At 36.0% G+C, this 23386-nt stretch overlaps 1 protein-coding gene across 1 annotated transcript in view; it reads left to right on the forward strand.

The window, feature by feature from the left end:
* The first annotated feature begins 3587 nt into the window (after positions 1 to 3587).
* LOC143238436 (transcriptional regulator protein Pur-beta-like) overlaps positions 3588 to 23386 on the forward strand; it is a 31697-nt gene continuing 11898 nt past the window's right edge. The window contains exons 1-4 of the mRNA XM_076478667.1: positions 3588 to 3806; positions 17683 to 17801; positions 19340 to 19442; positions 22590 to 22707. Of these exons, the coding sequence (XP_076334782.1) occupies positions 3770 to 3806; positions 17683 to 17801; positions 19340 to 19442; positions 22590 to 22707 (377 nt within the window). The 5' untranslated portion in view covers positions 3588 to 3769. The remainder of the gene's footprint in view (positions 3807 to 17682; positions 17802 to 19339; positions 19443 to 22589; positions 22708 to 23386) is intronic.

The raw sequence follows: 23386 nt of genomic DNA on the forward strand, positions 1-23386 counted from the left end.
CAAACCCGCGACCATCAGATTACGAGTTGAACGCCTTAACCCACCTGACCATGCCAGGCCTCGTAATTATTGATCAACAGACTTTGAATTAGCACTTTCAAATGTCAACAATTTGGCGGAAAGTTATTAAAAAAATACTATTATTTAAAAATAATAATATGAAAAATGACGACGGCGCATAAAGGGAAAAATGTTTAATTAGGAAAGTGAGAACGGATGTCCTAATGGTTTTAAATAAACATCCAAGAATCAATACTCTAATATTTCATTGATGAAGTTGTTATATTCACTAAAACACGATTTGTGGCTTTTAAAAATATGCGGACATTTTTTTATTTTTTTACATGTAGTAGTAAAATACCCGCCCTTTGGGCAGGTAAAACTGCTAGTTCCTACGAAAGGCTATTGGGCCTGCGGTTTTGTTTTTTTTCTGAAATTACTTAACAATTCTACAGCAATGTACTCACACTTGACATCCAATAATTCATGAAAAAAAATGATTTTATTGACATTTTAGTTTAAAAATGAGCTATCGTCATAACATTACACCACAGACTACATTTGATTGAAGTATTTTTTTATTGACACGGTTATCAATAAAAGTCTTTTCTGTTGTAACACTTGTGTGATTTTCACTAAAGAAAAACAAACAATTTTTTTAAAGTTTATTTTTTATTGTTTTATATTTGAAACTTACTCCTTATTTGTAATTTTTATTGGTTAAATCTGAAACATATAATTTTTCTGGAAATTTCAATTGTTCATTTATTGCCTAGCTATAAAAATGTCACCTAATTATGATTGATGATGATCGGTACGGTAGTTTCCGAGCTTTGAGTTTTGGACGTATACGTCGTAAACGTCATTATAATAGCATATCGCAACTTCGCACTATTACAGTGGAAGAGATTATGCGACATTGCAAAAAATCTCGTGATTCAAGTCGGCTTCGAGAGCCTGTGGAGACATCAATGGATTAGATATGCACGAATAACTTAAAAGTGCTCGGCAGGATTATATTACCTAATACCAGTAGAAACTGTGCCTTGATATTCATCATAGAAAACGTGACATACGTGAGATATACCCAAACGTACATATAGCATTTCATGGAGTCCTGACTATTCCTCTTGTTTGTCACACAGCAGCAACAGGTTTCGTGTCAGAGCAATCAAAACTTACCTCCGTTCTACCTTGTATATAATAAATAAATAAAATAAAAAATAATCGCTGGTGAGGTTATCTATAGAAAATAGTGTATCAAATTCTCTCTCCCCGTCGCACCAAACATGCTCGCTCTTTCAGCCGTAGGGGCGTTATAATGTGACGATCAATGCCATTATTCGTTGGTAAAAGAGTAGTCCAAGAGTTGGCGGTGGATGGTGATGACTAGCTGCCTTCCCTCTAGTCTTACACTGCTAAATTAGGGACGCCTAGCGCAGATAACCCTCGTGTAGCTTTGCGCGAAATTCAAAAAAGCAAACAAACGTTCCATAATTACTCTATTTCAAGTGTCAATATACGAATTGCATAGGTTATATTTGAAAACAGGGGTGTTTCCACTGTCCGGTTGGTCATGGATTTTTCACTTCTAAAAGTCCCTCGTTTGTATAGCGGTAAGTCTACGGACTTACAGCGCTAAAATTAGGGGTTCGATTCCCCACGGTGGACTCAGCAGATAAACCGATGTGGCTTTGCTATAAGAAAACACACAAACACTTTTACAAATATCCGTGCAACTGAAAATTCACCTACGAAGTAAGTTCGAAAGGTTGTTGTTGTTGTTTTTGAATTTCGCACAAAGCTGCTCGAGGGCTATCTGCGCTAGCCGTCCCTAATTTAGCAGTGTAAGACTAGAGGGAAGGCAGCTAGTCATCACCACCCACCGCCAATTCTTGGGCTACGCTTTTACCAACGAATAGTGGGATTGACCGTCACATTATAACGCCCCCACGGCTGAAAGGGCAAGCATGTTTGGCACGATGGGGATGCGAACCCGCGACCCTCAGATTACGAGTCGCACGCCTTAACACGCTTGGCCATGCCGGGCCAAGTTCGAAAGGATAAATTAAAAAAAATATATATTTAAGATTATACAATTTTATTCCGGAATATATAAATAAATATATTTAATATAATCTTCTTCCTCTTGTGGATAGTTTGTTACTAGGCCTGTATATACGAGGTCCAATAAGGTGTCATGTATTAAACAAGAAGGTAAACGACAATAGTCGTGGCACTTGAAATTATTTTAGGTAGGATAAGGGTAAATTAAGCTACAATCCTTTATTTTCTCTTTTGTTATTGGTATTTTTTTTGTGCACCAGCAATATTAAGCGTGGAGCGCGCGCATACCCAATTCAGTTTTATTTCTCATAAGGATCTTTACCAATTCGTCCTCAAATTGAAATATTTTTAAGCAGGATTAGATTAAATTAATCTACAAGATCTTGGGTGTGTTCAAATACATTAATCGAAAGGGTTTGACCTTCTGAGTCAAAAGCTTTAATTAGATCTCTAGTCGGTTAAGAGATGACAAAGCTACAAGTTAAAAGTGTGAACTTAAAAGAAAAAAATAGAAAATGAAAAATAAAATTCACAGGGATTCTATGAGTTATTATGCCGTGCTAAAATATTTGTTTTGTCGTACCTTACCTTTCACTTCTTAGTTTATGGATCAGCTAGCTTAGTCGGTTATGTCAAGTCTGTGTAACAATTATAAATAAATTCAAAGAAATTATGAGTGAAAGCAAACAACTGTGTTATATATATATCCCATTTATTATGTTCAGTAGTTCAGAGGCCTTTCACCCAATACGAGGGCTTATTATGCCGACTGGGAAATGATAGACACGGTACTAGATGAACTCGCGTCTTCCAACATTGAACGTCCCAAACAAAGCGAAATACTAAATTTTCACTCGAAGTTACGTCTAAGTCATTGCGAGTTTACTGTCAATAAGCAGATCGACAGGTTAGTAAATAGAGTGGGGTTATAAACTCTCTGGCCCTAGCTTGAAAGTGGAAAGTGCTCATTGGTTAGTAGGTAGGTGTTTTCTTATAGCAAATCCACATCGGGCTATCTGTTGATGCCACTGAGGAGAATTGAACCCCTGATTTTAGCGTGGTGAATCCGTGTACTTACAGCTGTACCAGTGGGGGACTGGCTGGTATGAAGTCAGTCCATGTGCTGTGTAGATTAAATAAAGCAACGTGGGGTCGTTTGTTTGCTATAGCACAAAGCTACGCAATGGCTGAGTGTATTATTTTAGTGCGAGGAATCGAAATCCAGACTTTAGTGTTGTAAGTTCGTAAACTTATCGCTGAACAAGTGGGATACATGGATAGGAATAAAGCCCAGTCGGAATCATGAAGTTAAATTGGGTTTAGTTTTTGTTTGCTGGATAAATAACATTTATTTTCGCGTTTTCAATTTTCATCATAAACGACCAGTAGGAAAGGCAAGCCAAAAATATAATAAAACAAAGCAAACGACGACATCAAATTGCAAGCGACCGCCAGAACGAACAAACTCAATTCCGCGGTTTTTCAGCGGAACAAACTTTCCTGTTGGTCGTGTGCTGATACAAGTTTTCTTGTCACGCGTCGGCGCATAGCTACGTATGTTTTACACTCGTAGGTGAAATCACCGTTTGGTGAACTGATCTTTCCCGCGCATACTGTTAGTTGACGAAAGCGTACACGTGCAGGAGCATACGGAATGGATTGTAGCGTTAGACCGAGTGGCGACCGCTGGTAGCACGCGAAAATGAACAGATCGCGACCACCTCCTATGGCGGATAGAGGTGAGTGTTGAAATTTCATGCGCGAAATCCAGTTTATCTTATCATAACTACAGAAAGTAACTAAACTGTAGCGCAACTTAATTTGGCATGTTTTATGTTAATGATAAAAAACAAAGGTGTGAATTAACCACGCAGAAAATGCAGGCAGCGTAACTTGTTAATTGAACGTGGATAGCGAAATATCTTTTTGTACTTTCTTGGTAATAATAATAATATACTAAGTTGTTTCTTGCAACATGGTTTAGTTTGATATGTATCTGGCTTATCTTGATCGCCTTGTATTTGTTTTGTTTTTTTGTCTTTGTTTTACCCATACCTGTTCTGACATGTAGAACAAGAAATGTTGTTTACACAGTCCACAAGTATATAGATATGGTTTTCTTATTTGGCTGTACACGAACCAGACGAGCCACAGTTATGTGTAACTTTACTGTCTGCTCTAAAACGACGCGACGTATTGATTGAATCAGTCTGGTCTGTTCTCTTTAACACGCGGGAGGAAGCTCGTGCCTCTAGATAAACAACCGAGTCAGAATGGAAGAACATAGAGAAACTGAACTGTACCGATAAAACTATTACCTTTCCGTTCACTGACCTGTCGTGTTTACCACAAATTACACAAGTCGAAAATAAAAACAACGACCTAGGAAACACGTTATATATATATATTATTTTATACACCTTTGTTTCCAAACTACTGAATATTAATATTGTTTTTAGTAAATGTAAATATTGTAATTTAAAATGGTTATCTTTTCCAACTTATTAGTTTCGGTAATATAGTTACTGGAGTGCCTTAATCATACAAGCCTCATGTATTTTATGCCGTCTTTTGTATCCAATGACCGCTTTTACCCAGTAGGTGTCCCCCGATAGTACAGCGGTAAGTCTCTGGATTTACAACGCTAAAATCAGGGGTTCGATTCCCCTCGGTGGACTCAGCAGATAGCCCGATGTTGCTTTGCTATAAAAAAACAAACACAAACAAACCTAGTAGGTTTTCGAAAGAGTTAATCATTTCACATAATGATTACTTTGAAAGCAGAGACTCGGGTGTAGCATACTGGTTTATTATGTCTCAGAACGGGTGGTATGGGTATTAACACTTTTACTGATAAGGAGAGAACAACGTTTCGACTTTCCTTGTTTGGATTGTGAATCCTAGGGTTTATTGTTCGTAGCTCGTTGTAATAAGAAACGCGCTGTGTGCTTTGGGACCGCAGGTCCGTTGTAGTATAGGAGTGACTGTAAAACCCTGTTGTTCAGTCACACGAGAGTAGCCCACGAGTTTGGCAGTGAGTCCTATTGGCTACTTCCCTCCAGTCCATCAGTTCAAAATTACGGACGGCTACGCACAAGCACAATGGCGCTTTGTGTGGTTTTGCGTGAAATTTTTCAAAAGATACACAATTTGAAAGCCTGTTTTACAATATACAGTCATGTGAAAAAGTTAGGACACCCTATGAAAGCCTGTGTATTTTTGTAACATTTTTGAATATACAGATATTTAATCTCAATTTCAACAATGCTGAGAGATTATAGGAATATAACTAAACAATTAAAACTGAAGAAAAGACTTTTCAAGATCTTCTATAAATGTAATTCTACAAAAGTGCATATTCTAACTGAGGAAAAAGTTAGGACATCTTACTCCCTAATAGCTAGTGTTACCCCCTTTGGCTGAAATAACTGCAGTGAGACGCTTCTTGTAGCCATCTACCAGTCTCTGACATCGGTCTGAAGAAAGTTTGCCCCACTCCTCAATGCAGAATTCTTTCTGTTTCTTGCATGTACAGCCCGTTTCAAGTCACTCCACAGCATCTCAATAGGATTAAGATTTGGGCTTTGACTCGGCCATTCCAGGACTCTCCATTTCTTAGTTTTCAGCCAGTCCTTGGTGGATTTACTGGTATGTTGTGGGTCATTGTCGTGTTGCAGGGTCCAGTTCCACTTCAGCTTTAATTTTCTTACAGATGGTCTCACATGTTCCTCAAGCACCCTCTGATACACAGTAGAATTCGTGGTGGATTCTATGTTTGTGAGCTGTCCAGGTCCTGCTGCAGCAAACCAGCCCCAAACCATGACACTTTCACCTCCATGCTTCACAGTTGGTATGAGGCTCTGTTCTGGTGTCCAAATAATTCAATTTTGCACTTATCTGTCCAAAGAACATTATTCCAGAAGTCCTGGTCTTTGTCTACATTCTCTCTGGCAAACTTCTTTCTGGCCTTGATGTTTCTCTTAGAGAGCAAAGGTTTCCTCCTTGCACACCTCCCATGCAAGTTAATCTTGTGCAGTCTCTTTCTGATTGTAGAGGCATGCACTTTCACACCAACAGTAGCCAGAGCCTGCTGTAGGTCCCGTGATGGCATTTTAGGATTTTTGGAGACCTCTTTTAGCATCTTGCGGTCTGCTCTATGGGTGAAGCTGCTTGGACGACCAGACCTGGGCTTGTTGGCAGTTGTTTTGAAAGCCCTCCACTTGTTGACTATTTTCCGGACAGTGGAATGGCTGATTTCAAAACCTTTTGAGAACTTTTTAAAGCCCTCACCAGACTCATAAGCTGCTACATTTTTCTTTCTGAAGGCCTCAGATAGCTCTTTTGCTCTCAGCATGGTGCTCACTCTCACTTCAACAGTCAGGAGCACACCAAACTAAATGTCTGAGGTTTAAATAGGGCAAGCCTCATTCAAAATGCTGAGTAACGATCTTCTAATCATGTGCACCTGGTGTGATACACCTGTGTGTGAGTTGAGCCATTTTAAGTGGGAATAAATGTGGGGGTGTCCTAACGTTTTCTTCAGTTAGAATATGCATTTTTGTAGAATTACATTTTGCAGAATATCTTGAAAAGTCTTTTCTTCAAACTGTACATGCATATTAAATACGGCTTGGCTCCACGAAACAAGATCTTTATTTGGTTTCGTGTCTGATTAATAACGCTTGTGTTTGTGTTTTTCTTTTAGCAAAGCCACAAAGGCTATCTGCTCAGCCCACCGAGGGGAATCGAACCCCTGATTTTAGCGTTGTAAATCCGGAGACATACCGCTGTACTAGCGGGGGGCGATTAATAACGCATTTCAAGTCATAATTTCGTACTTAAAAAGTTTCTTCTCTTTACTAGTGATGATAGAATAAACGAAATTTTCCCTTCGTTTTGAGTTAATCGCGTTCATTTCTATCTGTGATCTTTAGTGGAGTTTAAGTCACATAAACCTTTGAGTGTCAGGTGCATTTGACCTCTCCCTTGTGATTACTAGTTTCTGGAAAATATTATTATAATTAATTACTACATTGGGGTTAGATTATCCGGAAAATATTATGAAGCATTCAGAGCGATACTTCTTTAGAATCGTATGCGGGAATTTAAATTTGACTGCAACGAAGGAAAGAGTCACGTTAAACACACGTATCAAACACATACGCATATATATAAGCTATATTAACACAGGCATATACATCATCTGCATTATGCTACCAAAATCTCCTTAGTGTGTGTCTCTGGATTTACAACGCTAAAAACCGGGTTTTTATACCTGTGGTGGGGAGAGTGGAGATAACCCATTATGCAGCTTCGTGCTTAATTACAATCAAATACTCACCGAAACGACCGAGCCCGTATGCATACTTATTCGAGGGTGCTGACCCATGTATTTCTTCATGTAACATTATGTGAAAACCTTAGGTTGAATTGAGAAATTTTCTTAACTGGCGTACACATTTGTGAATACTTCTGCTATGTATGTTTGATGAAACTGAAATATCTTTCGTGTGTTTTTTTTAAGTCAATTTGAGAAATAATCGGTTAGAAGAATTAAACACTAAGCCACGTATTGCCAATTTTAGATAAATGTGTAGGTTACAACATTACTTTTCAGTTATTTTCTAAACAACTAATATGAATACAAATAGGAAGGGGGGAATCAGTAATTTGGTTTGAATTTTGGCACCAAAAATGCTTGCCCTTTCAGCGGTAGACGCAGGGGCGTTATGTCAAACAAACTTACTTTTTGACCATGTTAGTAGTACGTTAAATATGTGGGTGTTTTGGGCTAATGATTCTTCTGTTGTAGGTTTATCTAACTTGTTGGCGATAAATTCAAAAAATCAAAGGAGAATCGTGCACCCCACTTGTTTTCAAAACAATATATTCGGAAGAAGTTTTTCAAAACAATATATTCGGAAGAAGTTAAACATATGTACAAAAATCTTTTTTTTTATCATAAACAGTATCAGTGTAAAATTCACTTATTATTTTTATCTCTTTTTATTACAACAGTATCGATGTATAATTCACTGACGCTGTTAATGAGTTATTACACTTGTACATGAACTTCCAATACTCGTCTACTTTTTCGTATTTAGGCCTACTTCCAATAAACGTCTGCTTTTCGCAAATAGGATTACTTTCAAATAATCGTCTGTTTTTTATCAAGGTCCACACAGGCAAGTTCAATTGTTTTAAAACACCCTTTGAAAAAATAAAGTATTCTCCTAAAATGTAAGAAAACTGTTGATCTGACTTTAACATATCAATTGTTGGGCCATTCATTTCTACGATGGTTAACTTAACGTTTTCTAATTTTTCTCTGACCATAAATCTCTTTCACTGGACTTTACCTTTGGCTCTTTTTCCGATCAATTTTTTTCGTTCGCTCACTGTAATTTACATGTCTACCTCTTCGGCATTCTAGAAATCTTTATACCCTTGACATCAATGGATTGCATGCGACATTCGAGAGCCTCAATATCAGTAACTTACAAACACAAATTTCAACAATTGTCTGCTTTAACTCTCTTATTATAAGAAAAATTAAACAGTCACAAAATATTAACTCACAAAATAAATAATTTGACACGTCACTAGGCGCTGCCACATGAGGGCCCGTGCCCTGGTTATTCTCGTATAGAAACGCCGAAAATTCCTGGGTCTGTAGATCCGAGCTCCGATTTTTTTAAGCACATAGTGACGCCTCTGTGTAGAGGGCATTACAATGTGACGGTCAGTCCAACTTTATGTTGGTTAAGATCGAGTACCTCGCGAGTTGGCGGTGGTTGGTGTTGACTAGCTGTCTTTTCTTAGACTATCATATCACAAATAAGTACAGCTTGTAGAGATAGCCCTCAAGTAGCTTTGTACAAAGTTGAGCAAACTAACTAGTAATATTGTCTTTCAACAATAGAACTAAAGGAGAATGCACTGATTATAACATATCTTTATAGAATTAACAGTAAAATATAAATAAGAGTTGAATATATAGAGAAGGGGTGGACTGAATTCTACAATTCTACTGGCGAAAAACTAGAGAAAGCCCATTCTGTCAAAATACGATAAACACATGGCCAGGTGGTTAGGACGCTGGACTTGTAATTTGAGGGTCGCGGGTTCGAATTCCTGTCACACCAAACATTTTCGCCATTTCAGTCATAGGGGCGTTATAATATGACAGTTAATCACACTATTTGTTGATAAAAGAATAGCCCAAGAGTTAGCGGTGTGTGGTGATAACTAGTCGCCTTCCTTCCAGTCTTACACTGCTAAATTAGGGACGACTAGCACAGATAGCCCTCCCTCATGTAGCTTTACAAGAAATTCACAGCAAACAAACGTATACAAGTAAGAACTGTGTGTTAAAACACTAATCATACATAATCAGTAAGTTTGAAACAAAAGGGGAATCCTACAATGTTCGCTCTGATTCTTTTCAGTCCATGTCGGGAATGATTTATTTTTTCATGTACATCAGTATAAAGGCAATGTGCAGATGTGACCTACCAGTTTTTTAGACCATCGACCCTATTGGATCATTAGACCACTTTGCAATGCTAACAGTTTGTCATTTGGGCTTTAGACTTTTCGACAGGTATGGTCAATAAGGCCGTCAACGTGTTGAATTCTTTAACCATTACCGACGCTGAATTGATTGTTGTGCGGCTGCGCAGCTTGAAGAGAACACTAGAGTCCTACCCAAGATGAAAATTAACGTCTTCAATAGAAATATTGTGTAATAAATACTTATCAATGAATTCCATTATTGGGAGAATTCATGTTTTTTTTTTTAATGTTAATGTGATAGGAGTAGATGATATTCATTTCCTGTTGGCCCGGCATGGCCAAGCGCGTTAAGGCGTGCGACTCGTAATCTGAGGGTCGCGGGTTCGCATCCCCATCGTGCCAAACATGCTTGCCCTTTCAGCCGTGGGGACGTTAAAATGTGACGGTCAATCCCACTATTCGTTGGTAAAAGAGTAGCCCAAGAGTTGGCGGTGGGTGGTGATGACTAGCTGCCTTCCCTCTAGTCTTACACTGCTAAATTAGGGACGGCTAGCACAGATAGCCCTCGAGTAGCTTTGTGCGAAATTCCAAAACATACAAACAAACAATCATTTCCTGTTGTGCTAATAAAGCACTCATCTATTATTTTTAAGTACTCTCCTAAGGAGGTCCATCAGGGTTTTTCGCGATGGACCAGTCCGCCCTCGTGTGGAAGAGTATTAGGCAAGACGAAGTTGACAGTGTTTGTTTTTTAATTTCTCCCAAAGCTACACCAGGGCTATCTGCGCTAGCCGCCCCAAATTTAGCAGTGTAAGATTAGAGGGAAGGTAGCTAGTCATCACCACCCACTGCCAACTCTTGGGCTAATCTTTTACCACGACTGAAAGGGCGAGCATGTTTGATGCAACGAGGATTCGAACCCGCAACCCTCAGAATATGAGTTGAGCACCTTAACCACCTGGCTCTGCCGGTCAAATAGTATTTTCAAGAATATGGACCAATGTTCATCGTAATAGATATTATACCTTTTATTTACTCAATAAAATATTATTTCACGTAGCGAGGCTGGACTAAGGTTTAGTGATGCCTAAGATTTAAATAATATTTGTGAATAATAATAATGGTGGAAATAGTAGTAAATATAATGGCACATTCTTGGCCCAATGTCCGTGATCCAAGACTCGATCCTAGTTAGCCTATGTTAATCTAGTAATACATGCATGTAAACTTTAAATACTTCTCTGTCATTTCCGTTGAAGAACTTCCGGTCTTAGCTTTATAAACGAAATTGTATGTAATCGCGATGATCGTAACTGATGGTTAAGGTATTCAGTTAGGTTGCTCTGAATGAACCACAAATATAGAATAGTATCTGGCATTTACGTTTCAGGAAAACAATTAACATGATAAAGGGTAAGGGATGTCAACTCTGGATAGAAGTTCGTTTTTAAAGGTCAGTGCATTTGATGGTACGACCCGGCATGGCCAGGTGGGCTTAGGCGTTCGACTTATAATCCGAGGGTCGCGGGTTCAAATCCCCGTCGCACCAAACATGCTCGCCCTTTTAGCCTTGGGGGCGTTATAATGTAACGGACAATCCCACTATTCATTGGTAAAAGAGTAGCCCAAGAGTCGGTAGTGGTGGTGATGACTAGCTGCCTTCCTCTAGTCTTACACTGCTAAATTAGGGACGAGTAGCTTTGCGCGAAATTAAAAAAAAAATTAACTAAACAAACAAGCCTTTGATGATGCAACATAAAATCGTTAGTGTTGTTTTAGTAGTTTTATTGCTTCGTCTGTCGAGTTTTACGAATAAACAGGCTGTAGTTAAAAACATTCTACATTCTTTCGCGATATAGGTGGGGTACATTTATTTGTCCCTCATTTGAACAGATATAATTTTTCTTTGTGTGTGTGAAATAATACAGGTGGTGAAGTGAAACTGTGTAATAGTTTTCACATGAATGTGGAATGAATCGAAAGTGTATTCAACTAAAAAAAATAATAATTATAACGTACATACAAATCAGTACACGTTTTTTAAAGTTTCATTGTTAAAAGCTAAATGACACAGTAAATAAGACGGCTTAGAGGATTAGAATCACACAGCCTAAAGTCCGTCAAGAAAAGAACAAAATTATTACTGTCGTAAATCGCCGTGAGATACGAAACTGAGTGAAATAGGCTTCTTGGTGTCGTTGGTGTAAGTTCTATCTTAGCTGCCGCTAGTATAGGCTATCTGTCGTAAGCTGTCGTCTGCAACACTTGAATGAAGCCTAGACAGACACAAGGGATCTAGCTAAGCCTGTTTTGGTGGCGGCATTAATTTTTGTTTCCGGCAGATTAATAACCTTGGACTACATAACGAAAGACAACAGCCAAGGTTGGGTAAGAGAATACTTTGTCGGTCACTGTCAGTGGACGTTAGCCTCTTCACATCATAAAAGTGCAAGAACTATTAATTGTGTTAAATAACACAGATGTGATAAAGCCACACGAAAACAGCTTTAATAATATATATATATATACAAAAATATACATTATTGTTACACGTTAGTTTACATCTGTTACATGAACAAGTTAATTAAAAAATCAATCTCAGCTTAATCCAAGCTAAAATACATTTTGTTTCTGTTCTACGGAACCATAGATATTCAGTTTGATTGGTCATTTTATCTACAGCTGTATTTACAATATAACATGGTGAACTAGTTTCTTGAAACAAGTACATTGATCAGTAGTTGTGTCCAGTCTGACACCTGGCCTTCTTTCTACTAGTGTTAGTCATATTATATGCAATATAAACTTCACGCACGTACGCAGCGACGGTTCAAAGGGATTTGATCGAACCCTCTATTTTTGTGATATTTAAAAATTATTATGTTTATGAAATCATAGCACAGCTGCTTGTGGTATTTAACGTTTTCTACATAGTATACACTCTTTTGATGAAGTATGAGCATGTTTGGCTTGAAATAATCGCATGTAATGTTATCTCATTAGTGCGTACATGTGTTTGTTTTGGAATTTCGCACAAAGCAACTCGAGGGCTATCTGTGCTAGCCGTCCCTAATTTAGCAGTGTAAGACTAGAGGGAAGGCAGCTAGTCATCACCACCCACCGCCAACTCTTGGGCTACTCTTTTACCAACGAATAGTGGGATTGACCGTCACATTATAACGCCCCCACGGCTGAAAGGGCGAGCATGTTTGGCGCGACTCGGGCGCGAACCCGCGACCCTCAGATTACGAGCGCACGCCTTAACGCGCTAGGCCATGCCAGGCCCTGCGTAGATGTGTGTATATGATAGCAATAACTTAAATAGCTAATATGCTATTGTTGTATAGAGTTGTTTAAACTAGTAACGTAATTTGACAATTAGCGTTCTCTTAGGAAACAGTTTTGTAGTCGTCAAGCCACAGCTAAATAGTGTAATACACATTTTGTGAACAGCATGCTATAGGTATTCTATTTCTAGTAGGTTTAAAAAATTTTATTCTGTGATATTAAACCTTGGGCCATTTTAACTGCAAGTACTGCATATACACAATGCAATGCATTGAATTAAAGAAAGGAAGTTTTAATACACAAGATTTAGGTGTACATGCTGTGTAAACGCGGTCAGGCCATGGCCTTATTGCTTTCTACGACCCTTATTAATACCCACACTGCGTGTAGATGGTACAGTACTTTAATATTATAAACCATACACAGCCCAGTAGTAGAATGTATGAGAGGGGATTTTAATTTGCGAGACCAACACATATGTTGCAAAGTACAACCAGCATGCATAGCATTCTATTTGCTACGGGGGTCTGAGGGCGTGTTTCCCCAGAAAAAAAGATACTATGAGATTAAATCCAGAAGCAATTTTGCATGGAATATAGCTTAAACAATTACATGGCTGTTCACATAAAATCCACAAACATCCAATGCAAAGTCAACAAATCATCATTCTGTTGTAACACTGCTTGGTTTGCTAGACCCCTTCATCCGCGTACGTGCGTGTTATTAGTCCTGACCTCGTTTCTGTTACTGAAGTCATGCTAACCAATACAAAACTTTGAGAAAACACTCGGCTTTTTAAATGTTAGGTGACTTATGGATTCAGTCACCTAATTTATGCTCTCACAATTTAGTCATATATTTTGTTTTTTTGCTGTTGTTTTTTTCCTGGCAGTATATACCAGTTGGATCTCCGGTCTCTGCCACCCGCCTTGGAAGAGGGCAGAAATAATAACCTACCTAAATATTTTAGTGTTCTGAATCTTTCTTCAGTTTGGTTAAACTCTAACATTGTGTGTAACCCAAACTTCTGAACATGTGATAAATATTTGCCTCAACTGGTCTTTTGACGATATTAATCATATTACTCCCAAACAGAATGAATTGTATCAAAGCCAAAGTATCATGAACTGCTTAATACTACTCTATATTTGTAAAAACGGCTCGTTTTGTTGAGAAAAATTTTTTACGTAGAGGAATGAACAATGGCCATGAACCTGACGATGACCGAAGAAGGTCGAAACGTTGTTCACTCCTCTACATTTTTTGTTTTGGAATTTCGCACAAAGCTACTCGAGGGGTATCTGTGCTAGCCGTCCCTAATTTAGCAGTGTAAGACTAGAGGGAAGGCAGCTAGTCATCACCACCCACCGCCAACTCTTGGGCTACTCTTTTACCAACGAATAGTGGGATTGACCGTCACATTATACACCCCCACGGCTGGGAGGGCGAGCATGTTTAGCGCGACGCGGGCGCGAACCCGCGAATTACGAGTCGCACGCCTTACGCGCTTGGCCATGCACTCCTCTACGTAAATAAAATAAAATAAAATTCTCAACCCAAACGAGCCGTTTTTACAAAAATATTTCTCTACAAGTGGGTTTTCTCGACATCACTGATTAATACTACTCTATTTTTCTTGTCTACATGGTGGTTGTTATCACCATAATTTTAAATATTGAAGTAGCTTTTGGTCAGTGGCATAAATATAATATTGTAATTATGTTTTGGGGGGGAACAGACCAAAAGGGGGCCTGAATCAACCATAATTGTAATTAAAATTATAGGAAAATAAATTTATCGGGCCTAATTACTTTTATTTGTGTGTTGGAGGCATATTTTATATTTATGCCACTGCTTTTGATACGCTGTAGATTAAAGGCTTATTCATGAAGTTTTATTGAATCGGTCATATGGGTCTTTGTTTTTTCTGGATAAACAATTCTTTGTGACGGTACCTTCTATTTGAAATTAGAGTACACCAATCTACTACCATCTCTATACAATAGTTTCCACAAGGTTCTAAACACAGTTGTACCCTATTGATTGTCAAGTTATGTATGAGCCAGGTTCTTTACAGTAGGTGTCCACGATTTATTGACGATAAATTTCAAGAACAAACAATTAGCACACAGTCTACTTTACAAATAATAACATATTAAAACAAGTCAAATGTAGGTACAAATGCTCGTTACTCTGTTGGTTAATATAGTTGTATCCAGAGCTTCAAATAATTGTCTCATTTTCGTAAAACCTTACACAGGTTGGTCCAGTTACTTTAGAACACAAGTTGACAAGATTAATTTATTTTTGTGCTCTGTTATTACAATAAAGTCTGATCATTTTACCTTAAGATCACCATTTAACTGTTGGTTACCACCAGTTATTTCCATAACGTTAAATAATTATCTCTTCTCCTTCAAAATCTACACAGGCTGATTCAATTACTTTACAACACAATTGACAAGAGTAAGTATTCCTCTCTATTCTGTTATTACAATGCAATCTCTGATAAGTTCACGTCGAAAATCGCCTGTATATACTCTAAGGTTAAACTCAAAATCACACAGTCTGGATCTGTCTTTTCTCTATATAACTCGAAATACATTTTGGACGTATATTTGTAACCCAACAGAGGCCTAGAATGTTTTACACATTACGATATATTATTATGTAATAATACACAATCAAAACAACCAGAAAAAAACTTAGAAGGTTCTAGTAACATGCCATAATAATACAACAATCGTGAAGTAAAAGCAATTGAACTACTTAACGTATGATTCGTAAACAGTTGGGTAAACAAACTTGTGTTAAATTATCGTTTCTAAACATAACTAAATTTAACACTCGCTTCACAATAAATTTAAATAGAAACATTAATACAGTGGAACCCCTCTAAAGCAGCCACCTTCGGGACTGAGACAAACTGGCCTGATTAGAGGGGTTCCACTGTACATAATTAGGGATTATGTAAACAAAAAAAGGGACTGTGATTGAATGACCGCTTTCAAGGGGTGACCGTATCTGAGGGGTGGCCGCTTAGAAGGGTTCCACTGTATTATGCTATCTGGTCTTAACAGTAACTTAATACAATATCAGGATTGAACTAGTATGTGGTAATGTCAGTATCTCTGTAGAACATAGGATAAATGTAAATACCTTATATTTTCCAACCACCAACTTGACCTTCACCTAACTTATTTTTATAAACAGATCCTTGTGTGTGTGTTTATCTATGTCTTTACACGCGTATCTCGAAAACTATTAGATCAATTCACAAGAAAAATCCATACAAAATGGAGAGTCACTTTGGGATAGTTCTCCCCAAAGTTGTCTAGCATCCGGATGGCTTTGAAGCATTTTTTATGATGGGGAGTTTAGGCACTTTCGCGATTTGGAGGTTAATAACTTTGCAAAGTGTGATCAGCTTTGTATGAGATTTCTGAGCACATCATACTACAAAAAATGATCAGAATCTTTATTCATTCTGGATCTGAGAAGGATTTTCTGAGTTATCAATATGGCAGTCTGAAGGTCATGCGCCTAATTTCTCGTCCCAACACCCGTGGAGGCGTTATAAATATGTTCAATTCCACTATCAGATGGTAAAAGAATAGCACAATAGTTGACGGTGGATGGTGAGGACCAGCTTCTCCCCTCTAGTCTTTCACTGCTACGTTAGGGATAGCTAGTCTAGACGGTTCTCGTGTATCTTTGCGCGAATAAATGAAAATTAAATTTTACGTTATTCTATATAAATGTATACAATTTTCAAAAGGAGTGGTTGGGCGAGGGCATGCAATCTCTGTGGTTGCTTTTATTGATGTTGTTTTCATCTTATTTTATTATCACAACATTATTCATAAAAGCTGTTTCACTGTCTTTAAACATCTTATAGTTCACAGTTTAAATGCTGAAAGCTTGTAAAATGTAGAAAACCAGTAGGCCTAACATTTGTGATAAAATCATATAAATTGTAAGAATGTTTTTCACATTTCTCTTCATTTGTACTATTTGAATCGAAGACATATAAATTATTGGAAAAAGGGGAAAAAATATTGATAAATAAAGGCTTTTAGGTGTATAGGGCATAGCGGTGGACTCAGCAGATAGCCGGATGTGGCTTTGCTTTAACAAAACATACACACACTGAGGGTATATCATTTTACTAAGCTTAACCTGGGTAGTTAAGAAATTAATACAAAATATACGTATAATTAATTTTATGGAAATACGTTTTGATTAAGATAAAAAGTTAAAAATTAAATAACTGTAGTCATAATTCTATTAGCATTATCACATAAAATAATTAATAACTGTAGAAATGAGAAATGCAGAACTGAAAAAATGAATAATATAATTATAAACTTTGTAGGTCATTATTTACATGATATAGAGTTGGAAAGCCAATATCAGATATTTCTTTTTCAAAATCTGTCCTTGAGATGCAGGCCCGGTATGACAAGGTGGTTAAGGCGCTCAACTCGTAATCTCAGGGTCGCAGGTTGAAATCCTCGTCGTACCAAACATGCTCGCTTTTTTCAGCCGTGAGGGGCGTTATAATGTCACAGTCAATCCCATTATTCTTTGGTAAAAGAGTTACTCAAGAGTTGGCAGCGGTTGATGATGACTAGCTGCTTTCTGTTACTCTGCTAAATTAGGAACGGATAGCACAGATAGCCCTCGTGTAGTTCTGCGCGAAATTCAAAACAAACAAACAAACCTTGAGATGCAGGAAGTTTATTTGTATATTTAGATATTGTTAACAAGAATAAAAAACCCAGTGACAATATTTTTCTTGGAATTTTACAGGGCAGCTACTACCGCCATCAGAACAGGAGTTAGCAACGAAAGTTCTTCAGATTCAGTCCAAAAGATTTTATCTTGATGTCAAACAGAACAGAAGGGGGCGATTTATTAAAGTAGCCGAGGTAAAAATAAAGCCGGCGCTTTCTTTGTAAAAACCACAGTTGAAATATTCTACTGTGTACAGCTTGTGTAAATTGCATGAAATATGGAGTTTAAATTCAAAAAAAAAAAAAAAAAAAAAAAAAATACGACGACGAAAGTTATATGATCGAGTTAGAAGTTAAACGTATAAGATAATTACACAAATTTATTGTGTAAAAAACCGGAGCTGTTGAAGAGTTAATCCTTGATGAGTATGTTAGTAATTAATTTGTAGTTAATGTGTAATTATTTTATATTATACTCATGATCCGTAATTATAAGTAGTTGTAGTGGTAACTAAGTTGGAATTTTATAAATTGTGAAGCTTAATCATGAAGAACGCACATATTATATAAACGCTCTTTTAAAATAAAATCGAGATGTGTTTCTGAAGGCATTTTTAACTCCTCTTCATTTATTATCATAGACATCTTCAGGATTAAGAACATTCTTAAGCTGTTGTACCTGAAAATATTTCATACAGGCAACATAGTATGAAACCTCTAACAAGCTTAATGTACCATTTACACTGTTCTAGGGTTTTCCAAACAGATTTTCACAAAACTGCTAAAACTAATGAGTTTTTGTTGATGCAAAATATTTTAAAAAATTGCAAAACATAACAGTGACTAGAAATCTTACTATCAGGTACAGGTTAACACAAGTTATATTTATAAAGTGCTGGTGATAGAGTTCATGACGTATATATAGACACGCACATACACACATAATCATGCATGTGGAGGCGAACACAATGTACAGGATTTATCAAGCCAATCAAATACATTGATACTTTAGATACAAAGGAACAATAAATTTAACAGCATTTTCCATTTATTATGAGTGGAGGATAACAACTGTACTGCACAGTAGTCAGACAGAGCATGACTGTAACAACATGATGAGGTTCCAGAATTATTCTAATAAGACATGGGCCTGGCATGGCCTAGTGCGTTAAGGCGTGCGCTTCGTAATCTGAGGGTCGCGGGTTAGTCGCGCCAAACATGCTCGCCCTCCCAGCCGTGGGGGTGTTATAATGTAACGGTCAATCTCACTTTTCGTTGGTAAAAGAGTAGCCCAAGAGTTGGCGGTGGGTGGTGATGACTAGCTGCCTTCCCTTTAGTCTTACACTGCTAAATTAGGGACGGCTAGCACAGATAGCCCTCGAGTATCTTTGTGCGAAATTCCAAAAAAACAAAACAAACTAATAACATACTGAACTTCTGTAATAGACATCGCAAAGCGCGCTGTAAACTGTTTTGTTTGCTGTTTTTAATCCATTGTAAAATTAGTAAAGAATAGTTTCATAGGAAAATATGTTGTTATATCAAAATTAATTTAAAAACTATGATTGAATTCTCTTATTTATTTCTTCATAAAACATTACTATCTAATTCCTGTGTTTATCTGCTGTATTTTTCTTTCCTTTTTTAATTATTCAAGGAATTATTAGGATTAGCGAGGTTACAACTTCTATATTAGTAATACAGTGACCTGTTTTTTTATATTATCTGTTAAGGTGGGACCAGCAGGAAGAAAAAGCCGATTATTATTAGCAATGTCCACTGCTTTAGAGTTGAGAGACCACCTTACAGCTTTCAGTGAAATATATGCTTCGTTAGGTGGGTGTAAAATAGAGGAATATATTTTGTATTCAGATTGGCTCTAAAACACACTTTGAATATGTGTTAATGTTTATTTCTTTTTATATATATTATATTTAATGTTTTTAATATAGAAGTTTATTAACATTAATGCCTATGTTATTAGAACTTATTAATTTTTATTTTATACGTTTATAATTTTGGTTAGTGCATTGACCTTGTTGAATTCAGTCCTAATTTTCATAATTCATGTGTAGTTTTAATATGATAATTTGATTCAGAAGTTCATATCGGTGAATTTTGCTTTCTAGAGTGAAGGGTAGAGATCTTGTAACAGTTATTTTTGTTATTGTGATTTGTTAATTTCAAAAACTGGCAGACATTCCTTGAATACTATTTTAAGACTAAGGGCATACTGTCAACATACCACAGTATTATAACTAACCACCCTTTACATCTGAAACAAAGCACCTTCAACACGTATGTTTGGGATGATATTAATACATATTCTAATATTACAGATATAAATGATAACAAAATGTTTTTAAAAGCAGAAGCAGTAGATAGCAGTTTTGACTCTATGCTTGTCAACAGAGCTTTCCAAATTGCATGACAAACACAAATGAAATATTCTAAATTAACTCCATTAAAATAATCTCGGAACAAGTTCATTAGTATACCATCATTTCTTGGGATTTTGGAAAAAAAGTTGCTGACTGAATTTATTTAAGAGGTTACAAAGTGGTATTTATTCCCCAAAACAAAACTATCAACTGTTTACGAACACTCAAAGATCCAGAAAAGAGTGATGATAAAGATGGAATTTACCAAATCAGTTGAAGTTGTGGTAAAATGTACATAGGAGAAGCAAGCAAGAAAGAAATTAAACATGAGATTGAAGGAACACCAGTTTGACATAAAAGCATAGTGACACTCTCAATTATGGTTTCTTAACGTTGCTGGAGCTGTGATAGTAATAATGGCTTGAGAAATGTAAAGAACGTAAGAACTGTGCAAACAAAGTAGAAAGGAACCTAAATAGAGTATTTGTATAATTAAAAATAGAGATGACAGACCAATAAGTGTTTCTTATTGGAATATTTATTTAGCTTAATTATTCTCTTATTTTTCTCACCCTTGATGACGAGAAATCCATTTGAAATAAAAATGTATTTCAGAATGGCTGATATGAGTATTAATACTTTTATTAATAAGCAGGGAAAAAGGTTTCAACCTTCCAAGGTCATGCTGAAGATGACCTAGGAAGGTCGAAACATTATTTCTGCTTATCAATGAAAGTATTAATACCTATAGCACACATTCTGAGATACATTTTTCTATCTCATATTTTTGAAAATGAACTTCTCCATTAACAGTTTGTTTCTCAATATATTCCAAGCTAACACTGTAGATATTGGCATGAGGAGGATAACCATACTACCAAAACTAATCAGCTGTAATTACTAATATATAGTTGACCTTTCATTGTGCTAAAAACATCTGTTTTTTGTTTTCCCCCCTTTTAATAAGGTCATTTTCCTGATTGCAGTGTAAAATGTTCTCTGTCTGATTAAATGTACTTGCACACAGTTCACAGCAGTCTGTACAGTCAGAATAGTACACATTACATGATAACAGAGCTTTACAGTTAGCCGAGACAATGTTTTAATCTCTTAAATACTATACGCACATTTTCATTTTATTCTTATTTAATTCATTTTATGTTGAAATATTACAACAAACAGTCTAACTAAAGCATAGAAGTGTATTTCTTTAGAATTTTTGTTTCCTGCTCATATTTTACATAATTATACCTATCCTAGCCAACTGTTGTTCACTTGTTTATATAAAGTTGTGAACCTTCTATGAGTGTGTAGTATTGGTGTTGTATCTGCAGTTTAGTTTGATACTCACTGGCCTAAGACAAAAAAAAACAACAAAACGTCATTTTACAAATTTCCATACAAGATCTAGAATCTCTTACATGATTTTGAATTCTGGTGATTGTTAGGAAAATTAAAATCTTTTTATTTCTATCCCAACTGTATATAACATGATGCTGTTAGTTAAGATTACCATGCTTGTTCATGATTGTGAATTAGTTTGTCATATGTCTTTAACCTCCACTAGTTGGGAAGTATAAAAGTTTCATATCATGTTTTAAGTTGTTCCCATCTTGATTTTTCTTTGGGGTGTACCAACAGAGTAAGCAATACAATGGTAAACTGCAGTATTTTTTGCTTATTCAGTGCATTAGATTGTAAATGTGCTTTATTGACTCTTCCCAATATTTGTTTATATATATATATATATATATATATAATATTTATATTTCTATATAACTTTACAGTATTAGGGCCACTGTAGGAGCAACGTACATTCAGTGAAGATTAAACTACCTGTACTTGCAGTGACAAGACTGACAGATTAATACTTTGAGTTTTAACAAAACAAATTACAACAGTAGAGTAAAATATTTCAAACAGCCTATTTTTCATCGAGTCTTATGTCAAAGTTAAATCCCTATAAAATATTTTGTGTTAATTATGGCTTTGGTACTATACATTATTATTTCATAAAGTTATTTGCACTACATTTTATTTAAGACATAAAACACACTTTTATTCCTTCAGCATTACTGAATGATATCCTTCACTTCAGCATTAGTAAAATAAACCACTGGACAGAGAGTAGCAAGATGTTATTGTTTCCATAACTACAAAAGTCTCTTATTAATTAATGTAATTTCTAGTTTCTGACCACAAGATTATCTGTATTGATTTTGAGCTCAAGATAAGTATAAATTTGTTAATCTATTACATTTTCAACAACATATATCTATTTTATAAGAGTTACTGAACTTTCAACCTAGTTTTGTACTGAATACAGGACCATTATGGCAAAAGGGGCAGTTGCCCAGAGCCCACCTCATACTGTGAGTATTATACTAAATAACAAAATATGAAGTATACAATAAAATAATAACAAACCAGAAAATTTTACTTTTATTTTTTATTTTCTTAATGGTTTTTATGATTAATAATTTCAGGTTATTAAACTGTATGGTATTTTCTTAACCCACAAATAGAGGGAAGGGGGGGTACTAGTTTATATTTTGTCTACTGCCTTAATGAATACTTTTACTTTTACTTTTTTTTTTCATAGGTCCACCTAATCCTGAGAATTTACCAGAAGATGGAAAATTAAGAAGTGAACTAATGGTCAAAGATAATAGACGGTACTATCTTGATCTGAAAGAGAATTCGCGGGGCGATTTTTACGGGTGAGTAACAATGGTTAGTTACTTCATAAGTAGCATGGCTTATTGGAACTCTGGAGACATAGAAGGATTTTAAATGTATGGTCTTACCTATTACTCAATAGAAACAGATTTTAAAAGTTGCATACTTGTCAACCATTCATGAGAAAAGAAGTTTTTGTCTTTCTTTGAATATAACTGTTTTTTTAGTAGATTTCACTGATTAGATTGATTAATTGTTGGATTGAACACTCAGGTAATTAAATTAATTAATTATTTTATGGGTTGATTAGAAAAAAAAACTTAACACCATAAATTAGGTTTCGATATTCACATTGTTAAAAGTGCATAGGTAGCCGCAGTATAACTTTGTGAGTAACAACAACCAAACATAATTCAATATTTCAATTACTTGGAGAGCTGGAATAATCAGAAACATAACTTCGAATATTTAAGTATTTTCTTGTGTTATGACATTAATTAACTAAGCTGAGCAACCTTGAATTATGAAAAATCATAATGGCAATATTTCAATTGTTAGGAACACAAATATTGATTACATGATTAATTTCATTACATTAATGGATTTTATTATGATTTTAATTATTAGGTAATTGAAGTATTTGGAATCACTAATTTTAAGTTGGTGATTAATTTTATGATGTTAATCAGTTTAACCATTATTTTAATTGTTGATAGTGTG

The sequence above is a fragment of the Tachypleus tridentatus genome, chromosome 13, assembly GCF_004210375.1.
Source record: "Tachypleus tridentatus isolate NWPU-2018 chromosome 13, ASM421037v1, whole genome shotgun sequence".
Lineage (NCBI taxonomy): Eukaryota > Metazoa > Arthropoda > Merostomata > Xiphosura > Limulidae > Tachypleus > Tachypleus tridentatus.